Source organism: Cyprinodon tularosa, unplaced genomic scaffold (genome assembly GCF_016077235.1).
Source record: "Cyprinodon tularosa strain WSP-4 unplaced genomic scaffold, ASM1607723v1 ctg129, whole genome shotgun sequence".
In the NCBI taxonomy this organism is placed as follows: Eukaryota; Metazoa; Chordata; class Actinopteri; order Cyprinodontiformes; family Cyprinodontidae; genus Cyprinodon; species Cyprinodon tularosa.
Genome location: NW_024038103.1, coordinates 795566 through 817574, shown reverse-complemented (window position 1 = coordinate 817574; position 22009 = coordinate 795566). Strand labels below are relative to the sequence as shown.

General features: G+C 37.8%; 1 protein-coding gene across 1 annotated transcript; it reads left to right on the top strand.

Moving 5' to 3' along the window:
• The first annotated feature begins 352 nt into the window (after positions 1-352).
• Positions 353-15230, top strand: LOC119777934. Its single transcript, XM_038276945.1, has 8 exons — positions 353-691; positions 896-1150; positions 1224-1346; positions 2176-2493; positions 2697-2951; positions 3026-3148; positions 14447-14577; positions 14991-15230. Exons 1-8 carry the CDS (start codon positions 556-558, stop codon positions 15228-15230), a joined length of 1581 nt encoding a protein of 526 aa, XP_038132873.1. The 5' UTR covers positions 353-555.
• Positions 15231-22009: the final 6779 nt, after the last annotated feature.

Sequence of the window (22009 nt, the reverse complement as noted above, 5' to 3'; positions counted from 1 at the left end):
TTCTCTCTCCATGTAGCAGTAATGAGCTGAGCAGCACCTTTAATTTACTACAGGTTTCTTTTTTTAAAATATTGTGAGTTCTTGGCACAAAAACAGATTCTCAATCTGAAATTACAATTCTATAAATAAATACAAATTCTGTATATAACTATCTAAACTATATAACTTTTTCTGTTTTAAGTTAAAGTGCTGTTTCTAGAAGCTATTTCCTTTTTTTCCATCATAGCTGTGTTTCATGTTTACATGGTTTAGGTCACTGTGATGTTGGACAAATACACAAATATAAGTGACAGTGGACAAAAGAAGCCCATGAAGAAGGATTAAGTATGTTATTTATTTTGATTGAAGATAATGATTAATATTATTCTTTAAGGTGCAGCTGATTCCTGTGATGGCCGACAAGATGGAGCTCAGTATTATGGAGCTTTGGGAGGATCAGTGGAGCTTCCACTGGAGAAAGACGTCTCACAATTACGCCATGTTGATTTAACAAAGAACTACAGTGTATTTAAGGGGTATACCAACAAACCAACAGAAAGCTGGATAGATGGAAAAATGGTCTTTTATTCAAATAATGGATCATTTAGGATCAACGACCTGAAGATGAGTGACAGCGGTGAATATAAACTTAGAATGTTTGGTAAAAATGGAAAGGAAACAGGATCTAGAACTGGGCAGCTCTGTGTTCAAGGTAATTCACTGCTTATCTTCTACTGTTTTACATTTTCTACTCTTTGTTTTGTTTCCACTACTTTAAATGTTGTGGTAATCATTGTACTGATTCTAAATCCAAACATCTTATAACAGCCTTTAATATTAAATTCTGTATTTTTCCAGTTTTCTACCAAAAGGTAAAGAAGACTTTTAATCTAATCAATGTGTTTTTCTCTCTCAGCTCCCGTGTCTTCTGTCCAGCTGGTCCATCAATGTTTGTCCCAGGGACAGATCAAGGTGTCCTGTCTCTCTGAAGGGGACAGTCCTCAGTACAGCTGGACTCTGGATGGAAAAACACTGACAGACTCTGAACTCCTCTCTGGAAATAATCAGACTAACATCATCGTTCTAAAACCGTATATATCAGGGCATCTTTTCTGCTCAGTCAGGAATCAAGTCAGTTCATCCTCCAACGAGATCAACATTCCTGACTGTGGTGAGTGAGAAAAATATGATAAACTAGTTGATGGTTATGATCCTACATGACAAATAATCCTGTTTGTTTCTAGGCTTCATATTCATTAACTGCACCATCAATGGGACAACAATAGCTAAATGGGTGTATAAAGAAAATAACACCCTGTGTGTTGAACCAACAACTGTCCCTCCAGCAGGTAAACATCATAGTGTGGGTAAGGAGACACAGTCAATGACTTTAACTCTTAGTCCTGACAACAATATGCAACTTTGGTATAATAGGACGCTCTAAAAGGAAAACGCAGCTCCAACTTAAATGTATTGCTTTAATCGGTAACAAGTAATTGAATCCAATTGATCTACTTAATTTATTAGGTTTATAGGTTGGAAACTTAAATAAATGAAGTTAGCCAAACTTTATTGAAGTACTTGTTACCAATTCAAGTAATTAACTTAATCTTAGGTGCATTTTTTAGAGTACAAGTATAAATAAATATTTAACAAATCTTTGAGCTCCTCAACCTAAACATTTTATGCAAGAAACTAAAGTTAGAGAAAAGTCAGTTCATCCTCCAACAAGATCAACATTCCTGACTGTGGTGAGTAAGAAAAAATACAATAAAATAGTTGACGATTAAGATCCCTACATGACATATAATCCTGTTTGTTTCTATGCTTCGTATTTATTATGTGTCAGTGTAAACACAATTAGTTCAAAGTGAAATATTGAGTCTGTTTCATTTTTGGGCTTGGCAAAAATGCATTTTGAAAGACAGATTTTTCTAAAATTCCATTATTAAATTTTTGGTTAAAAAAGATTATTTAGTTCTCTCAATAAAACCCTGATGCGAAATAAAGTAATCTGTATTAATTTTCAGTGATGGGCTGAGCGCTCCTTTAGTTAGATCAAAGCAAATGTGATGTTGGAAAAATACACAGAGCCTAATTTTAAAAAGGTGACAGAGGACACAAGAAACCCATCATGTTGTAAAGGTTTTATTTTGCTTTTTTTTTAAATGCTAATGATTAATATTATTCTTTAAGGTGCAGCTGCTTCCTGTGATGGACGACAAGATGGAGCTCAGTTTTATGGAGCTTTGGGAGGATCAGTGGAGCTTCCACTGGAGAACGACGTCTCACAATTACGCCGTGTTGATTTAACAAAGAATATCAGTGTATTTAGGGGGTTGACCAACAAACCAACAGAAAGCTGGAAAGAGGGAAGAATTCTCTTTTATTCAAATAATGGATCATTTAGGATCAATGACCTGAAGATGAGTGACAGCGGTGAATATGAACTTAGAATGTTTGGTAAAGATGGAAAGGATAAAGGATCTAGAACTATGCAGCTCTGTGTTCAAGGTAATCCACTGTATATCTTTTACCTTTTTACATTTTTTGCTCTTTGTTTTGCTTCCACCCCTTTAAATGTTGTGGAAATCGTTATACTAACACTATATACAAACATTTTATAACAGCGTTCAGTTTAAATTCTGTATTTCTCCAGTTTTCTACCAAAAGGTAAAGAAGACATTTAATCTAATCAATGTGTTTTTCTCTCTCAGCTCCTGTGTCTTCTGTCCAGCTGGTCCATCAATGTTTGGCCCAGGGACAGATCAAGGTGTCCTGTCTCTCTGAAGGGGACAGTCCTCAGTACAGCTGGACTCTGGATGGAAAAACACTGACAGACTCTGAACTCCTCTCTGGAAATAATCAGACTAACATCATCGTTCTAAAACCGTATATATCAGGGCGTCTTTTCTGCTCAGTCAGGAATCAAGTCAGTTCATCCTCCAACGAGATCAACATTCCTGACTGTGGTGAGGGAGAAAAATATGATAAAATAGTTGATGATTAAGATCCCTACATGACATATAATCCAGTTTGTTTCTAGGCTTCATATTCATTAACTGCACCATCAATGGGACAACAATAGCTAAATGGGTGTATCAAGAAAATAACACCCTGTGTGTTGAACCAACAACTGTCCCTCCAACAGTTAAACATCATAGTGTGGGTAAGGAGACACAGTCAATGACTTTACCTCTTAGTCCTGACAACAATACGCAACTTTGGTATAATATGACACTCTAAAGGGAAAATGCAGCTCCAACTTAAATGTATTGCTTTAATCGGTAACAAGTAATGGAATCCAATTGATCTACTTAATTTATCAGGTTTATAGGTTGGAAACTTAAATAAATGAAGTTAGCCAAATTTAATTGAAGTACTTGTTACCAATTCAAGTAATTAACTTAATCTCAGGTGCATTTTTTAGAGTACAAGTATAAATAAATATTTAACAAATCTTTGAGCTCCTCAACCTAAACATATTATGCAAGAAACTAAAGTTAGAGAAAAGTCATCAGTAAACTAATGTTATCTTTTTCTTTAAACAGGTCCATCTGTTTGGCTCATTTTGGGATTGTGTGCTGTTGCTGTCAGTCTTCCAATAATTCTACTTTGTCTTTATTTCACTTGGAAGAAAAAGAAATTAGAAAAATCTGAACAACCTGATGTCTCACCAACAATGGAGAATCCAGGGACCTGTGTTTTAATGGTTCCACTGAATTCTTCGCCTTAAACAAATCCCACTATGATTGCAAAATGATAGTTGTAAGAGAAACACCATAGTAATTTGTTCAAAGCTTACCGTATTTTCACGACTATAAGCTGCATATAAACGTCTTTTTTTCCCTCAAAATGTGCGGTGCGCCCTATGTGTGTTTCTGCGGACGTTGTTGAGACCACCATGAGAACGTTAAAGGGGGAAGTGTGGGCGTGGATTGTGAATAAAAGAACAGGTATGCACTTTATGCAGAACTCATCTCCTCATTGAGGAGATGATAAAAGAGCTGCGGAGGGAGCTGTATGTAAGGAGACCAGGTGGTTTTTTTCACGCATCACCATCGCTGTTAATCTGTGACTCCATGCGTGCCCATCTCACAGCCGATGTGAAAAGCATGGTGAAACAAATGAACGCTGTGCTCGCTGTTCAACCGCTCGACATCGATGTGAACCGGACCCAGCAGGTGCAGCAGAAGCAGCGAGTTTACATGCAAAGTAAATGGTTGACGTGCGTATAGGTGCAGCAAAAGGTCCCGCAGCGCGTTTTGAGCAGCAGGTGCAGGAACTTCAACCGCTCGACATCGGTGTGAACTGGCCGTTCAAAGTAATGCTACGTTCACGCGTCTGCTGCTTCATTTTTGCTGCTTGTACTAGTTAGTTCTGACATGCGGCTGAAGCAGCTTTGCTGCTCTGGCTGCGCGGTGCAAAAGTGTGTCTGACGCACGTTGGGCGGAGCTACTCTAGCCTTTCTTTGCCTTAGAGCTATATTTGTTGTGATCAGTGGGAAATAAAGTAGTTTTAATATGTTAAGTGAGAAAGTCCACCTGAAAACGTAATCATTGCAGTCAGTTCATCCAGATTACGATCCTGCCTTCTAATATTTGTTCAGTCGGAGGCGCTCAGACCTCCACATACCGGCGGCAGCCTCTGGCCGGGTCTCCTCCTTGCGGTTCACTGCGGCAGCTGGTAGGTGTTTTTCATCTAAATAATCCAAACTGCAGGCACCAGGATAATAAAAGCGAACATATTCTGCCGGCAGATTTTTGCATTTTAAGTTAATTTATGCGTCAATAAGCTGTTTCAGAGGAGTGATCACAGCGCTCTGTGTCATCAGCGATGTGTCTGTCTCACGGCCAGCTCCCAGGTTTGATTAATACTTTGTAATAAATACATAAATAAAGCACAAACATACTCAGTTTTGCTCCCGCTTTATTTTTGAATACGCAGTAGAGGTATTTAATCGTAATCGAGGACATGTACCTGTATATAAAACCCGCGCCCTATAGTCCGGTGCGCCTTATGTGTGTGTTAAATACAGAAATGGCACACATAACTGAGACTGCGGCTTTTAGTACGGTGCGCCTTATGGTCGTGAAAATATGGTACAGATGAATGTAGTTTGATGCTTCTCTGTCTGTTCGCGTATAATAATTTACCATTATCATTAAACCATGCCTCTGTATTTACTCCATGTCTTTCATTTCTACTTATGGTTAAATAGAAAACTATAATTTCATTGTTTTCTTTGAGTTAATTCTTTAGAAAACATGTTGTGTATTGTAATATACTTTAATCTCTGTATTGAAAGGGATAAAATAAAGATGAATCCATACAGTAACGGATATCTAAGGATACCTGACATGTTTTGAACCTCTTAAATAAACAGTAGTCATTTTAAAAAGCCTGACTAAGAAGTACAAACTGCTTCTACTAAAGATTAATACAGGAACATTCTTTTTCAGAGGATAGAATCACAGATTTTAGAAAACCTTCACCATTATCCCTTTGCCTAAATCCAAACAGCCAAAAGTATTAAACTGATTAAGGCCCATCAGCCTCAAATGCTCTGTTCTAAAAAAAACTTCCTCAAAGAATTCATCTCTGGCCTAATTGAGGGCTAAATAGATCCACTACAGTTTGCAAACAGGAAAGTGAGTGGATGTTGCTAAATGTTCATTAACTGAACATTTAGCATCTTATTTTAATGATTTTAATCAGATTTTATTGTTGCTTTTAATTGTTGTTTTAACTGATAGAGTTCAGCTGGAATGCTTTTATGTCAGATGTATAATTTCCAGCAGCAGTTTACACCAGGGCAATGTCCTTCCACCTCTCTTGTACATTATTCACACCCGACCCTGCAGAGCTGGGGGGATAGCCACCTGGTCCAGTTCTTTGATGGCAGCAGTCTGCTAAACCTTTTATAGGACCATGAATCAGGCCACAGGAGAGTCTAAGGTTTTCACTCGGTTTGGAGAAAATGATCTGGACTTTAATGTGACAAAATCTAAAGAACTCATAACTGATTACAGGAAAAAAAAAAAAAAAAATCTCCAGAACAACATGATAGCTGTATCCTCCATGGTGAAAAAGTTGAAGTTGTGGACATGTATAAGTATTTGGTCTCAAAATTCAACCCTTCACTAAACTTTGACAAAGAAACAGAGGCTATTACAAAAAAAGGACAAGAACTTATTTATCTGCTGCGTAAACTGAAATCTTTTAATTTATCCAAACCTATTTTATCTCTTATCATTTGTTTACTGAGAATCTTTTAACTTTTCAGTTGAGAACAAAAATAGCTTGACCATCATTTTGAAAAACTTACTATAGAGTAGGCATTTACTCCAGAAACTAAGAACACCATCCATCAATCAGATCCTGTTTTTAAAGACCCATTAGTCTTGATGCCCTCTGGGAGGCGCTATCCATGTCGACATTTTTTTCATTCTGTAATTAAACTCCTAAATGCTCCTAAAAGAAAAACAAAGGGTTGTTTTTATGTTGTTTTTAAAGTTTCAATTAATATAACTATTTATTCTATTTCTTATTAAGTACTGGTCACTTTGCTGCTGATGGGAAACTCATTTTGTAATTTGTGATTTAAATTGCAGCAATTGAGTTGATCTCTTCCTGCTATCATCGCAACCACTACCCCTTTGCAGGGAACAGAAGACCCGCCTATTCATCCAGGACAACAATTCACTTTAACGACTCCCCTTTCAGAGACAGAGGCCCTGTTTGAATTCATTGGATGCGTCCTTAGAAGGCCAGATTCGAAGGACGATTACGTCATAGTGCGGCACTGAGGTCTGTTCGGATTCCAAGAATCCTCGTTACGCGGCCTTAAAATGCATCCTTCCTTTTGCCCGATTTGAAGGACGGGTCCGATGTATCCTCGGTATCCAGGAGACACATATTTCACTAATTTGCAATCTTTATTCACAAGTAAATGCCCCTGGTTCAGAACAGAAGCTTTTGTATAAATTATCATTGAACCCACTGCTTCTCCTCTTGCCCATCATCTTCTCTTAAAAGAATAGCATATGAAGAGATTTGTTTCTAAACATCCCTGCTTTTATTTGAGCATCTACCTTCATACAGCACAACCTTCTCCTCCCAAGTCTGCAGACACTACAATTAACTTTGCAATCAAGAAATGGATAGAGACACACGCAATAATATAATTTAAATCAGTAAGCAAACAATGACTTTCTCATCTTAAGCAAAGTGACAAAAACTAGATAGTAAATAGAATTAAATGTTATGGTAAATTAAACTTTGAAAGCAACATAAAAACAAACTTTTTGCACAGTCTTTGGCATTCAAGAGTCTAATAACTGAGGGAAAATAATTTACAAATCAATATACTTTGATTTGTAAATTTGTAAATTATACTACTACTGGTAGCTGGATAGCACCTCCCAGAGGGCACCAAGACTAATGGGGCTTTAAAAACAGGATCTGATTGATGGATGGTGTTCATCATCTGGACCAGGTGGACCAGGTGGCTATCCCCCCAGCTCTGCAGGGATGGGTTTGAATAATGGACAAGAGAGGTGGAAGGACATAGCCCTGGTGTAAACTACCGCTAGAAATGATACAATCAGACATAAAACCATTCCTGCTGAACTCTATCTGTTTAAACAAAAAATAAAAGCCACTGTACAGTCTCATTAGAAAGGTTAATATAAGATGCTAAGTGCTCAGTTAAAATATGAGTCTGCATCTTATTTTGTTGAAAATCTTGGCATCATCCACTCACTTTCCTGTTTAATTTGCAAACTGTAGTTGATTTATTTAGCCCTCAATGAGGCCAGAGATAAATTCTTTGAGGAAGTTTTTTACAACAGAGCATGTGAGGTCAATGGGCCTTAATCAATGTAATACTTTTGGCTGTGTTTGATTTAGGCAAAGGGATAATGGTAAAGGTTTTCTAAAATCTGGGTATGCATCTTCTGTGCTGGCACAGCCTGTAGAATTGGGTGAAAACCCACGGAGATGTTCAGCACAGTGTTCTCCCACAGATGAAGTCAGTACCAGCAGTTACTGGTGTTTACCAGCAGAGGGCAGTCTATCTCAGTGAATGACAGAGACTGCCCACGTGGGATTACTTTCAGAGTGGTGTGTGATCATCTCATGATTGAAGTACCGGTCCTTCTCAAAATATTAGCATATTATGATAAAGTTCATTATGTTTCACAATGTAATGATAAAACTTGAACATTCATATATTTTAGATTCATTGGACACTAACTAATTTCAGGTCTTTTATTATCTTAATACGGATGATTTTGGCATTCAGCTCATGAAAACCCAAAACTCACAAAATTAGCATATTTCATCCGACCAATATGTTATGCACTCAGTACTTGGTCTGGAATCCTTTTGCAGAAATGACTGCTTCAAGGCGACGTGGCATGGAGGCAATCGGCCTGTGGCACTGCTGAAGTGTTATGGAGGCCCATGACTGTTCAGGACAGTTGACAGGCCAATTGGCCAGTAAACCATTTACCAGGAGTTTTGGCACTGTGAGCAGGTGCCAGGTCGTGCTGAAAAATGAAATCTTTATCTCCATAAAGCTTTTCAGCAGATGGAAGAATGAAGTGCTCCAAAATCTCCTGATAGCTATCTGCATTGACCCTGCCCTTCATAAAACACAGTGGACCAACACCAGCAGCTGACATGGCACCCCAGACCATCACGTACTGATGGTGCTTGACACTGGACTTTTGGCATTTTCTTTTCCCCACTCTTCCCCCAGACTCTGGCACCTTGATTTCCAAATGACAGGCGGAACTAAGCAACAGTCCAGCGCTGCTTCTCTGTAGCCCAGGTCAGGTGCCTCTGACACTGTTTCTGGTTCAAAAGGGGCTTGACCTGGGAAATGCAGCACCTGTAGCCCATTTCCTGCACACGTCTGTGCGCGGTGGCTCTTGATGTTTCTACTCCAGACTTAGTCCACTGCTTCCGCAGGTCCCCCAAGGTCTGGAATCGGCCCTTCTCCACAATCTTCCTCAGGGTCCGGTCACCTCTTCTCGTAGTGTAGCATTTTCTGCCACACTTTTTCCTTCCCACAGAGTTCCCACTGAGGTGCCTTTTTTTCCCCTACTTGCTGTGATTCTGTTTTATTTTCCTATATTTGAATCACGTAAAGCACTTTGCATTGTCTTTGTACTGACTTGTGCTATACAAATATATTTGCCTTGCCTTGCTTTGATACAGCGCTCTGGGAACGGCCTATTGGTTCAGAAATTTCTTTCTGTGTCATACCCTCTTGCTTGAGGGTATCAATGATGGCCTTCTGGACAGCAGTCAGGTCGGCAGTCTTACCCATGATTGGGGTTTTAAGTGATGAACCAGGCTGGGAGTTTTAAAGGCCTCAGGAATCTTTTGCAGATGTTTAGAGTTAATTTGTTGATTCAGGTGATTAGGTGCATAGCTCCTTTAGAGACCTTTTTCATGATATGGTAATTTTGTGAGATAGGAGTTTGGGGTTTTCATGAGCTGTATGCCAAAATCATCCGTATTAAGAATCTAAAAGACCTAAAATATTGCAGTTAGTGTGCAATGAATCTAAAATATATGAATTTTCAAGTGTTCTCATTACATTATGGAAAATAATGAGCTTTATCACAATACCCTAATATTTTGAGAAGTACTTGTAAGTTCTGCCTCTTAGAGATGGTAATTTATGATATGTTACTAAATATTTCTGAAATAGCTGTATTAGCTGTAACTTATACAGCTAAACTAGTTACTGCAGTGCATGTGGGCATGCAAACATGTTCAACATTTGATGCATATTTACTTTACATATGTTGAGTGTCTTTGCTAGTTAAGTGAGCATAATAGAGCTTTATACAGTCTGCTAAATAAAACCATAAAGACCTGGCTTCTAAAGGAAACAACATGTTTAAGGTGCTGTGATTTAGGGATCAGTTTAATCCGTGACATTAGCTGCCCTGGCCTCACCAGTTCTCTTTGTAGACTTTCATCACTAATGAACGGAGGAACTTGGAATAAGAAGATCTTTTTTGCTGTACAAACTAGCAGCACCAGCTGAACAAAGGTGTTCTGAATGAGCGTATCTTACTCTACAACCACGCTGACTTTGTCCGTCCTATCCAGAAAGATGACGACTCATTATTTATTCTGGAAAAAGATTCCATGCTTTAATAGCCAACAATTTCTCCAATTGCTAAACTGCAATCCTGCACGGAGCAATTAAAACCAGGCAAAAAGTTTAACTCTGTGTCGATATGTGAGCTTCTCCAGACCCACATTCCCAACTCCTTGAGTCGACATGACCCCGGTGAATACCGGGTGTCACTGGTATTCACCAGTCATCACAAATCTCAACAACAGTAAACCAACAATGAACAAACAAACAAACAAAATAGAAAAACTAGAAAACGCCCTCACACTGCCCACTAACCAGAGGACCATCCAATTAATATGCAGTATAGTAATTGGGATGCAGGCTTTGTTAAATTTCCCTGATGTGTACATAACTTGCTCATTTACACAGTCACCAAACCTTTGACATGTCCTTTTATGTATTTCTTATTCTGCCATCATGTTTGACTTTTCATTGAGAGTTTTTTCTCTTCATATTTCATTAAAAAATGAGTTTCTTTTCATCACAGGAGAAATATGGTGCTTTAAATTCTACACTCATGATCGTGGTTGGTCTGCAACTGTGAACCCACCCCTTTATTCGTTTAACAGATTCAAGATTAGTCAAAACCAAATATAGTTAGCAACTTGACAACCAGCTTTGTGGTACCACTGATCCAGATTACCTTTGTTGTGGATTGGGTAAAATGGATAGACTGGAAAAAATCCCACTATATTGAGCTCGCTTCGTCGGATGGGCCCCTAGCTTCCAAACCAAGTCACTTTAATGAAAGATGCCCCAGCATTTAACCTCCTTGTTTATGTTTACAGTTTTATACAGCAGAATTTCAGTTATCTGATGCAGAAAACTACAAAATCATAGGGCCGGATCTATCAAAGGTTTGCGTGTATAAAAACGTCAGCTATTTCACTGCGCACGCTAAAAAATGTACAAACTGATGTTGCGTGCTAAAAGGATTTGGTCTTTAAAACGTGCTAAATAGCGCCTCTTATCCATTTAGTACTTTTTCTGCAATGAATATGCAATATGGGGCGTTTACACGCAAAAGTGCGTCTTGTGGGAGGAGAACATGTAAATATATTAATTTAGCACTCGCAAAGTGATTTATCAAACCTGAAAGCAATTTTGCTAACGGTATCTGACTCTATATTTAACACGTTTCAAAAGAAGGTGCAAATGGTCTGTATGCGTAATTGCGCACACATGGCAGCGGTTATTGTCGCAAGAAGGAGACATCGGAATGAAGCAAGGAGACGCAGAGAACGCATTTTTTCACTCAGTGTGAATATTTTTGGAATGAACGAGGAAACGATCATCAAAACATATCGTTTATCCAGCATTGCCATTTTGGAGCTGTTGGGGGAACTCCGAATGGATTTGGAGCCAGCCACAAGGAGGACCCACGCAATACCAGATATCACAAAACTCCTTGCAATATTGCACTTTTTTGCGTCTGGGATCTCCCAATCTCGTTTTTCAGAAGTGCTGTCTGACGTTCTAAATGCCATGTCGCCCTGACGCCCTATCGGAGAACCCCGACCTCCCCCTTGCGCCTGTGGAGCAACATGCCAATGCTACGGGGATGCGTACGCGCAGTAATCACTTCCACAGTCACTTCTTGTGAGCCATTTGGTATGAGCATTTTTCTACAGGCCAATACAAAACACCTGTTTTTTTTTTTACTGCAGTGAAGTAGAAATTCAGCCACATACCACCTCTTAGGGAATAAAGGTTGCCAAAGTGTATATATATATATATATATATACATTTTTTTTTTTTTTTGGAGGGGGTGTCACTGTAAGATAAAAATTTTTTAATGCACTAGTTTATACAAACTACAAACTACTTTGCCGCAAACCGCAAAACACGCAAAACCATCATTTAAATAGGGTGTCTCCAACAGATTTGCACCTGCCACCAGTTACGCAATCGCTCTTGTTAAATCACCCGCAAACCATGGTTCAGCCCCTCGCGCAAAATTCCAGTTTGCAAGCGCAAATTACTGCACGCAAAATCGGATCTTGATAAATCCGGCCCATAGTGTTTTCAAAAATCTTAATTTTTACAAAATGCTTCATTTACCTCATTTTGTGTTTAAGTGTAATCTTTGTAAATAATCAAACCTTATAGCATCCATCCATCCATCCATACGTTATGTGACACACTTGTCCCAAGTGGGGTCGCGAGGGGTGCTGGTGTACACCCTGGACAGGTCACCAGTCCATTGCATTCAGCATATTTTTTTTAAATACTGCTACTATGTATTTTACATTTTTGTGCCCTAATATATTTTTGATTACATAAATTGATATTTAAAATGCATTTTAATAATTTCATAAATGCAACTCCTTCACTATAAAAGCATATTATAACACTTATCTTCTAACCTGTTTAAAAATGTCCAGCAAAGAATCGACTCTAAGACTCTACTGTTGATTAAAAGGGGAAGTTAGACTCCTATCACTTCCTTTCTTCCTCTCAATGAGGTTAAAAACATGAACATTACAGCTCTTTATTTGGTCAGCGTATTTAGAAGTTCTCCTCAGATCACTAACAGGAAACTCTGCAAGCTGTTTAGAGCTAAATACAAACATTAAATTCTGGATAAAATAATCCTGCATCTGAGGGAAGCTGAGTGAACCAGAGAGCAGAGATGAAGGCCGTCGTTGGAGTCTTACTGATGTTGCTCCGAGTCTCTCATGGTGAGGTTTTTATTTTCACCGAGCACCACATTCGTTCCTTTCCATTTAAATAATATGTTTTAAAATATAAATTTTTTAGTTTCTGTTAAACTTTGAAAGTTTTGTAAACTAAAATTCTTTCAGGGAAAAATATATGAAACTAAAAATAAAAGGATAATAATAATTATATAAACAAAATCCAAACTTCTAATAGGATTGAAATGTCCAATGACCATTCAGGCTAGTCTGATTTGCTTTCTTTATTATTATTTAATGAGTACAGCTTAAATTGTTTGAAAAAAATAAAGAAATATTTCTTCCTGCTCACGTTTCAATGTAAACCCCAAGGCTAATCCTTCCAAAACTGATTCCAAAGCTGAGTCAAAAATCGCCATCAGAGCTAACGGTCCTTCAAACAGCCGCTGCAGACGGGCTGCGGTTAGCCCTGGCTGCCATTAGCAGCGGTCCTCTCAACTTTGGATTTTTTTCAATTTTCTTTTTTTAATTACACATTAAATCGGTAAATAGACTATATAGTGATGCTTTAAAGTATAATATTCTCGCCTCAAATGGTCTTAAAACGTACTTTTATTGAACAACAGCAACAGAAATTTATAGCCTTCAATGGTGCGCTCCATTGAAAGCTGCTGCTGCTGCATTGCATGCTACTGTTCAATAGTTGTTGCCATCTTCCTTGTTGTGCTTTCTCCAGTGTCGCGCAGCTTTGTCGTCACGCCCTTAAAACCCCGGCCGCTTTGCATCCAAAAATTCAAAACACATCTCTGCGTAATGATTGGCCTGCCAGTTGTAGGGCCTGACTCATTGATCAAGGCTAGACCACTTGCAGGAAAAAATTTTTTTGGCCGCTGGTGGGTACGGCTAGTTTACTAGGCTAAAATTAATCTTCTTGTAGGGAAAAATACAGAAAAATAAAAAGTAAATGTTCCAAACTTGTCTAATAAGATTAGATCATTAAGGCTAGTTTGATTTTCTGTTTTTAAATTATTATTTTATGAGTAGAATGTACTTTACTTAAAAGCCATAAATGTTTTTCAAATTTAATTTTACTTTTTTCATCCTCTTCCATTTCATGTAAAGTTTAAGTTAAAATATTTAGCTTTAATAAAAAATCAATTGAACATTATATTAAATATTTCTAGGAGTAATAATCATGTGTTGAAATGTTGAGGCTGTTCATTTTATTTTAATCACATTTATTTAAAAATTAATTGTTGTATCTGTTTATTTTTTCGTAATCAGATATAAAGAAAGGTGTATTTTTTCTCTCCATGTAGCAGAAAAGAGCTCAGCAGAACCTTTTGTTTGATTTACTAGAGGGTTTTTTTTTGTTTTTTTTATAACGTGAGTTTTGGGCACAGAAACAGATTCTCAATCTGAAATAAATAAATACAATTCTTTAAATCCCTATCTTATTCTGTTTTAAGATAAAGTGCTGCTGCTTGAAGCTCTTTGCTGTTTTTCCATCACAGCTGTGTTTCATGCTCAGCTGTTGAACATTAAACAGTTAAAGTCACTGTGATGTTGCACAATACAGACATAGTGGACAAATAAGCCCGTGATGTTGTTCAGGATTAAGTACGGTATTTATTTTCCTTGAAGATAATGATTAATATTATTCTTTAAGGTGCAGCTGTTTCCTGTGATGGCCGACAAGATGGAGCTCAGTATTATGGAGCTTTGGGAGGATCAGTGGAGCTTCCACTGGAGAACGACTTCTCACAATTACGCCGTGTTGATTTGAAAAAGAATGGCAGTGTATATTATAGGTTTATAGTTTCACATATGCGAAGCTATAAAGATGGAAAAATTGTCTTTTATTCAAATAATGGATCATTTAGGATCAATGACCTGAAGATGAGTGACAGCGGTGAATATGAACTTAGAATGTTTGGTAAAGATGGAAAGGAAATAGGATCTAGAACTGTGCAGCTCTGTGTTCAAGGTAATTCCCTGTTTACCTTCTACCTTTTTACATTTTATACTTTTTGTATTGGTTCCACCACTTTAAATGTTGTGTTAATCATTGTACTGATTCTAAATCCAAACATCTTATAACAGCCTTCAGTATAAATTCTGTATTTCTCCAGTTTTCTACCAAAAGGTAAAGAAGACATTTAATCTAATCAATGTGTTTTTCTCTCTCAGCTCCTGTGTGTTCTGTCCAGCAGGTCCATCAATGTTTGTCCCAGGGACAGATCAAGGTGTCCTGTCTCTCTGAAGGGGACAGTCTTCAGTACAGCTGGACTCTGGATGGAAAAACACTGACAGACTCTGAACTCCTCTCTGGAAATCATCAGACTGACATCATCGTTCTAAAACCGTATATATCAGGGCATCTTTTCTGCTCAGTCAGGAATCAAGTCAGTTCATCCTCCAACGAGATCAACATTCCTGATTGTGGTGAGTGAGAAAAAATACAATAAAATAGTTGATGATTAAGATCCTACATGACATATAATCCTGTTTGATTCTTGGCTTCATATTCATTAACTGTACCATCAATGGGAAACCAATAGCTGAATGGGTGTATAAAGAAAATAACACCCTGTGTGTTGAACCAACAACTGTCCCTCCAACAGTTAAACATCATAGTGTGGGCAAGGAGACAGTCAATTACTTTACCTCTTAGTCCTGACAAAAAAATGCAACTTTGATATAATAGGACACTCTAAAGGGAAAATGCAGCTCCAACTTAAATGTATTGCTTTAATCGGTAACAAGTAATTGAATCCAATTGATTTACTTAATTTATTAAGTTTATAGGTTGGAAACTTAAATAAATGAAGTTAGGCAAACTTTATTGAAGTACTTGTTACCAATTTAAGTAATTAACTTAATCTTAGGTGCATTTTTATAAAGTACAAGTATAAATAAATATTTAACAAATCTTTGAGCTCCTGAACCTAAAAATATTATGTACAGTAAAATATTAAAGTTACAGAAAAGTCATCAATAAACTAATGTTATCTTTTTCTTTAAACAGGTCCATCTGTTTGGCTCATTTTGGGATTGCGTGCTTTTGCTGTCAGTCTTCCAATAATTCTACTTTGTCTTTATTTCACTTGGAAGAAAAAGAAATTAGAAAAATCTGAACAACCTGATGTCTCACCAACAATGGAGAATCCAGGGACCTGTGTTTTAATGGTTCCACTGAATTCTCACCTTAAACAAATCCCACCATGATTGCAAAATAAGAGTTGTAAGAGAAACACCATAGTAATTTGTTCAAAGCTTACAGATGAATGTAGTTTGATGCTTCTCTGTCTGTTCTCATGTAATAATTTAGCATTATCATCATTAAACCATGCCTCTGTATTTACTCCATTACTTTCATTTCTATATATGGTTAAATAAATAGACAAATAATTAAAAAATTCTTTTCGCTGATTTTTAGAAAATTTTGAGAAAACATGTTGTGTATTATAATATATCTTAATCTCTGTATTGAAAGGATAAAATAAAGATGAATCCACACAGTAACGGATATCTAAGGATACCTGACATGTTTTGAACCTCTTATATAAACAGTAGTCATTTTAAAAAGCCTGACTAAGAAGTGCAAACTGCTTCTACTAAAGATTAATACAGGAACATTCTTGTTACAGAGGAAAAGAGCCAATCACACCACCAAGCAGAGTTACGAAACCATGTTAACATGTTTCATTACATTTAAACTAATGAAAGTCAAACACTTCAGAGTATGTCAATAAAATGTATAATAGCTCTACATATCTGTGTTAAAGATAAGTCCTGAGATGGAATTAAACATATCAATGTCATATTACACAGGAGTGGAGTTTTTACCACTGAGTTATCTTTAGAAAACTAAATTAGACTTCCTCCTTGAAATGACAAACAGAGCTTAAAATGCGCCCACAGTCTTTCACTAAGTGTAACTTGCTCTTGCTATTGTAGTTGCTTTTTTTTAATCCAAGATTTTTTATAAAAAAAATACATTTATTCTAGTTTTTAACAAAAAAAAAAAACATTTAACCAACAACCTCAAGAAGTTGTTACATTCAAGCTGATTTTTGCAGTTTTTGTCTTAAATAAGATGCTGCTGTCATTTTGCACATCTCTGATGTTGCTATTTTCAATTATTCATTACTGTAAAAATGTCAACAGCTCAATATTGGTTATTTATTCTCCAGGTGCACAGTATTTATAGTGTAAAATTCACTTTAAAGTATAGTATTTTATTTGTTTGTAGTTATTTGTTTCTTTTTTCCACGTTTGTGTGACTTTTGCTATAATGTTTTTGCTGCTGTAACACCAGAATTTCCCCACTGGTCAACCAGCGGATGTACAATAATTTCGACATACCCAACAGTTGATAATTGTGATACTTGAACGTTCCTACTTCCCATTAGTCCCATGAGGGTTTTTAATGTATTCCTAATGTGTTTTTCTCAGTGTTTTTTTTTTCTCTCTGTTTTTTAAGGTTGTTATTTAAGGTGAATCATGTGTTGCTTCTGTGTGCAATAAGCCCTTGATGGAATTTGAGATTGCACAAACATTTACATATCAGACAGCAACATAATTAGGTCTTTGCAAAGTTTTCAAAACATGTTAACAGATACAACAAAATATTCTCTAACTTAAATCATCTATAGCCCCTTTATCCAGTCTTTGGATTTTTCAAATTGACAGATTTCAAAATGGTTACCTAGCTGATGTACAATAAATTAGAAATACCCAACAGTTTGGACTTGAATATTACTAAGTTTCTAATAGTCCCAATGAGGGTCTTTAATGTATTTTTAATGTGTTTTTCTCAGTGTGTTTGTTTTCTCTCTCTCTTTTCCATTTATTATTTAAGGTGAATCATGTGTTTCTTCTGCGTCCAATAGGCCCTTGATGGAATTTGAGATTGTGCAAACATTTAAATATCAGCCATATAATTAGGTCTTTGCAATATTTTCTTAAAGGATAGGTAGATATAGCAAAATCTTCTGCAAATTAAATCATCCGTAGCCCCTTTATCCAGCTGGTTATTGAGTGTTTTCCACATTGACAGATTAAGAATTTAAATAATCTAATAGACCTCCTCTGAAGACACGTTAGACTAACATCATTGTTATGACACAGAATGTCCGCCTGAATACGTTTTTTTCCTCTCTGTGGTTGTTATACTTTTTTGGATTCTTAATGATATCTATAAATGTTCTTCTTCTCACAAGGATTTTATTTAACATATTCAAATAAACTGAAGTAAGGGAACTTATTCTCTCCTAACTAAATCTAAAATGGCTGCCACTTAGTCAAGGTAGAAAATTACGAAAAAATTCCCATACAAACATTCTTTCCAAGGATGTTTGCTAAATAAGTACCCTTTCATTTCACAGATAAAAATCCTTAACTTTTGTACAAATAGATGTAATAAGATCTAAAAAAGATTGATTAGACAGTAAAATAAATGAAAGATCAAATTAATTATTAGAGCTCTGTTGCAATATAAAATAAGATAAAAACATTAATCTAAACAGTGGTGCACTCAGTTTTGTCACAGTACAGTCTGTCCTTCCTTTTCATCCACATAATGAGAATTTTTGTGATTTTAAAATCATTTGTGGCTTTAGACTAGAAACCTCTTTTCTCTTATTGCTTTAGAAAGTGCTCTTTAGAGTGCATTCATGTATTTCCCTGTCCATGTCCATTCCTCACATGCAAAAAAGATGACTGTTAGTGGCCCATCTTGGTCTCACATTAGTTATGCTGGTGTTACAACAAAATCTGTGACCTATCATTAATTGTAGCCAAACGTCTGCTATGATGGAGTCTCCTCGCCTGTCTGCTATTTTCTAACCCTTACTACACAGAATTCATACCTGAACCTTAGGTCACAAAATAAATACCTAAACCTTAAGAAGTCTATAGTAAAATACGTGAAGCAACCCTTTTAGGTTACAATACACAATGGTTCACAGATTTTGTTGTAGCACTGGTACTGGAGAATCAACATCTGAATTATTCCTTTAGCCAAGGCAACAAGTAAGGCTAGTTGGCTAAAGGTTGAGCAATTTGTTTTCAGTCCATCAGGAACAAGAAGAAAGGGGAATTTATGGACATTTGAATGCTTGATTTTACAGAGACGTGGCTTACGTCTGTAAGGATGCTGGTCCTGACTTCATCTGCGGGAGAACACTGAGCCACAGCTCAGTGGGTTTTCACCTACTGTAACTCTATCTGCTGTGCCTGTACATAGGAAACATTCACAGATTTTAGAAAACCTTTAGGTACGAGCCTCCTATTGGATAATTACTCCATGAGCATTATCTTTCTGCTGGCAGCAAGTTATTTAACCCCAACTGGTGCAATGACCTGCTTCTTATTTCCTAAACAACAATGTGGAAATACACATCCCGATGTTAGTCTGTATAAGAAGGGTCAAATCATTGGCATGCATGAAGCAGAGAAAACATCTAAAAAGATTGCAGAAACTACTAAAATTGATTTGAGAACTGTCCAACACATTATTAAAAACTGGAAGGATAGTGGGGACCCATCATCTCCAAAGAAGATATGTGGCCGGAAAAAAATCCTGAATGATCGTGATCGGCGATCACTTAAACGTGTTGTGAGATCAAATCGAAGAAAAACAACACTAGAACTCAGGGCTATGTTTAATACTGAAAGTAAGAGCATTTCCACACACACAATGCGAAGGGAACTCAAGGGATTGGGACCGAACAGCTGTGTAGCCTTAAGAAAACCACTAATCAGTGAGGCAAACCGGAAAAAAAGGCTTCAATTTGCTAGTGAGCATAAAGATTGGACTTTGGAGCAATGGAAGAAGGTCATGTGGTCTGATGAGTCCAGATTAACCCTGTTCCAGAGTGATGGGCGAATCAGGGTAAGAAAAGAGGCAGTTGAAGTGATGCACCCACCATGCCTAGTGTCTACTGTACAAGCCTGTGGGGGCGGTGTTATGATCTGGGGTTGCTGCAGTTGGTCAGGTCTAGGTTCAGCAACAGTATGTGCTCAAAGAATGAGGTCAACTGACTACCTGAATATACTGAATGACCAGGTTATTCCATCAATGGACTTTTTTTTCCCCTGATGGCACAGGCATATTCCAAGATGATAATGCCAGGATTCATCAGGCTCAAATTGTGAAAGACTGGTTCAGGGAGCATGACACATCATTTTCACACATGGATTGGCCACTACAGAGTCCAGACCTCAACCCCATTGAGAATCTTTTGGATGTGCTAAAGAGGGCTTTGCGCAGCGGTCAGACTCTACCATCATCAATGCAAGATCTTGGTGAAAAATTAATGCAACACTGGATGGAAATAAATCTTTTGACATTGCAGAAGCTTATTGAAACAATGCCAGAGCGAATGCGTGCCATAATCAAAGCTAAAGGCGGTCCAAAAAAGTATTAGAATGAGTGACCTTTTTTTTTGGCCAAGCAGTGTATATGTACTGTATAAAAAAACGTAAACAGCCAGCGCCACATGCTGAGAAACCACATGTATAGTGGCTAAATGTCCGTGCTTAAATATTTCTTCTCATGAATGCAAATAACCACTCAGTCAGACGGAAAGAACGAGTCTACGCTTGTTGATATTTGAACGACGGTAGAAAACAGTGTGTTCGCCCCGTCTTTATTTCCAGTCAGAACAAAGCACACAAGTTTTTTTTTTTCTTCCAGAGACGCACAGCTTTGCAACGTCATCGCTCAACGTCAAATCCTATCAGCTATTATTTAAGATAATTCTAAGCATTAACAAATGCAAATTGAAACCAAAGGAAATTATGAAAATAGTAAAGCAGTAACTTATTTCTAATGCAATCAGAAATATTCTATAATATGCAAATACTGAACATATTCAAAAATAATAACTAAATATGAATGTAAATTACTAAATAGAAAATGGCACCAACATTTCCGGCCCCTAATTGCTCATCATGGGGATGACAATTACACTAAACAAATAAACTGAAAAGTCATTTTCTATACTCAAATCCCCATTACTTAAATGTACTGAAGTCTAAACATAAACTAACTTAAATTCCAGTAGTTAACAGACAATTAACTGGATGAAATGTCTTTCACTGTCCATGAGATTCTTCCGTCTCTAACAAGAGACACAACTTGTCAATGGGCCTCTCAAGGGTGTTGGTCTTCGTTTTCACGAGGACCCGACGAACAAATCCTTGGGCGTCGGGAATGGTCTTCTCCACCTTTCCCATCAACCAGGACCCTCTTGGAGCCCTTTCATCCACAATGAGTACGACGTCCCCCTCTTTCACATTCCTCTTCTTCTCCAGCCACTTCTGCCGTTCTTGTAGGAGGGGACAAGTATTCTCTAGACCAACGCTTCCAGAAGATGTCTGAGATATACTGCACCTGCCTCCATCTTCGTTTGCAGTACAGGTCTTCTTTGTGAAACGTGCCAGAAGGGAGTGCTGGCCTTCCCTTGAGCAAAAGAAGATGATTCAGTGTCAGTGGCTCGAGGTCATCGACATCATCAGATGACTTGGTAAGGGGTCTGCTGTTGATCACTGCTTCCACTTCGCACATCACGGTGTGAAGACATTCGTCGTCTAGACACTGGAGCTTCAGGACACTGCTGAGTACCTTGCGCACTGTTCTTATTTGGCGCTCCCAGATTCCGCCGTGGTGCGACCCAGCAGGCGGGTTGAAAATCCAGGTAACTCCTCTTTGCAGCAGAGCTTCGGAAATCTGGGATTGGTTCCATTCCTTCAAAGCCTTGCGGAGCTCGTGCTCTGCAGCCACAAGGTTTGTACCATTATCTGATCTCATAATCTTCACTTGTCCTCGTCTAGCAATGAAACGTCTCACTGCATTTATACATGAGTCTGTCCAGTGAGTGTGCGATTTCGATGTGTACAGCTCGGATTGTAAGGCAAGTGAACAAGACTCCGTAGCGCTTGACTCGCGCTCGTCCACGCCTGGCATCAAAGGGGCCGAAATAGTCTACGCCAACGTTGGTGAATGGTGGGTCTGGCTGAAGACGATCTGGTGGTAGATTTGCCATTTTCTGTTCACCAACTGCAGTTTGACTCTTTCGGCATTTCACGCACCTTGAAAGCACACTTCTCACTGCTGCATTCCCTTTGCATATCCAGACTCTTTCTCTCAGTCGAGCGAGGGTGTGGTTCCTCCCTCCATGCCCAGTCTCCTCATGTGCGTTCCTGATGATCAGAGTTGTGACAT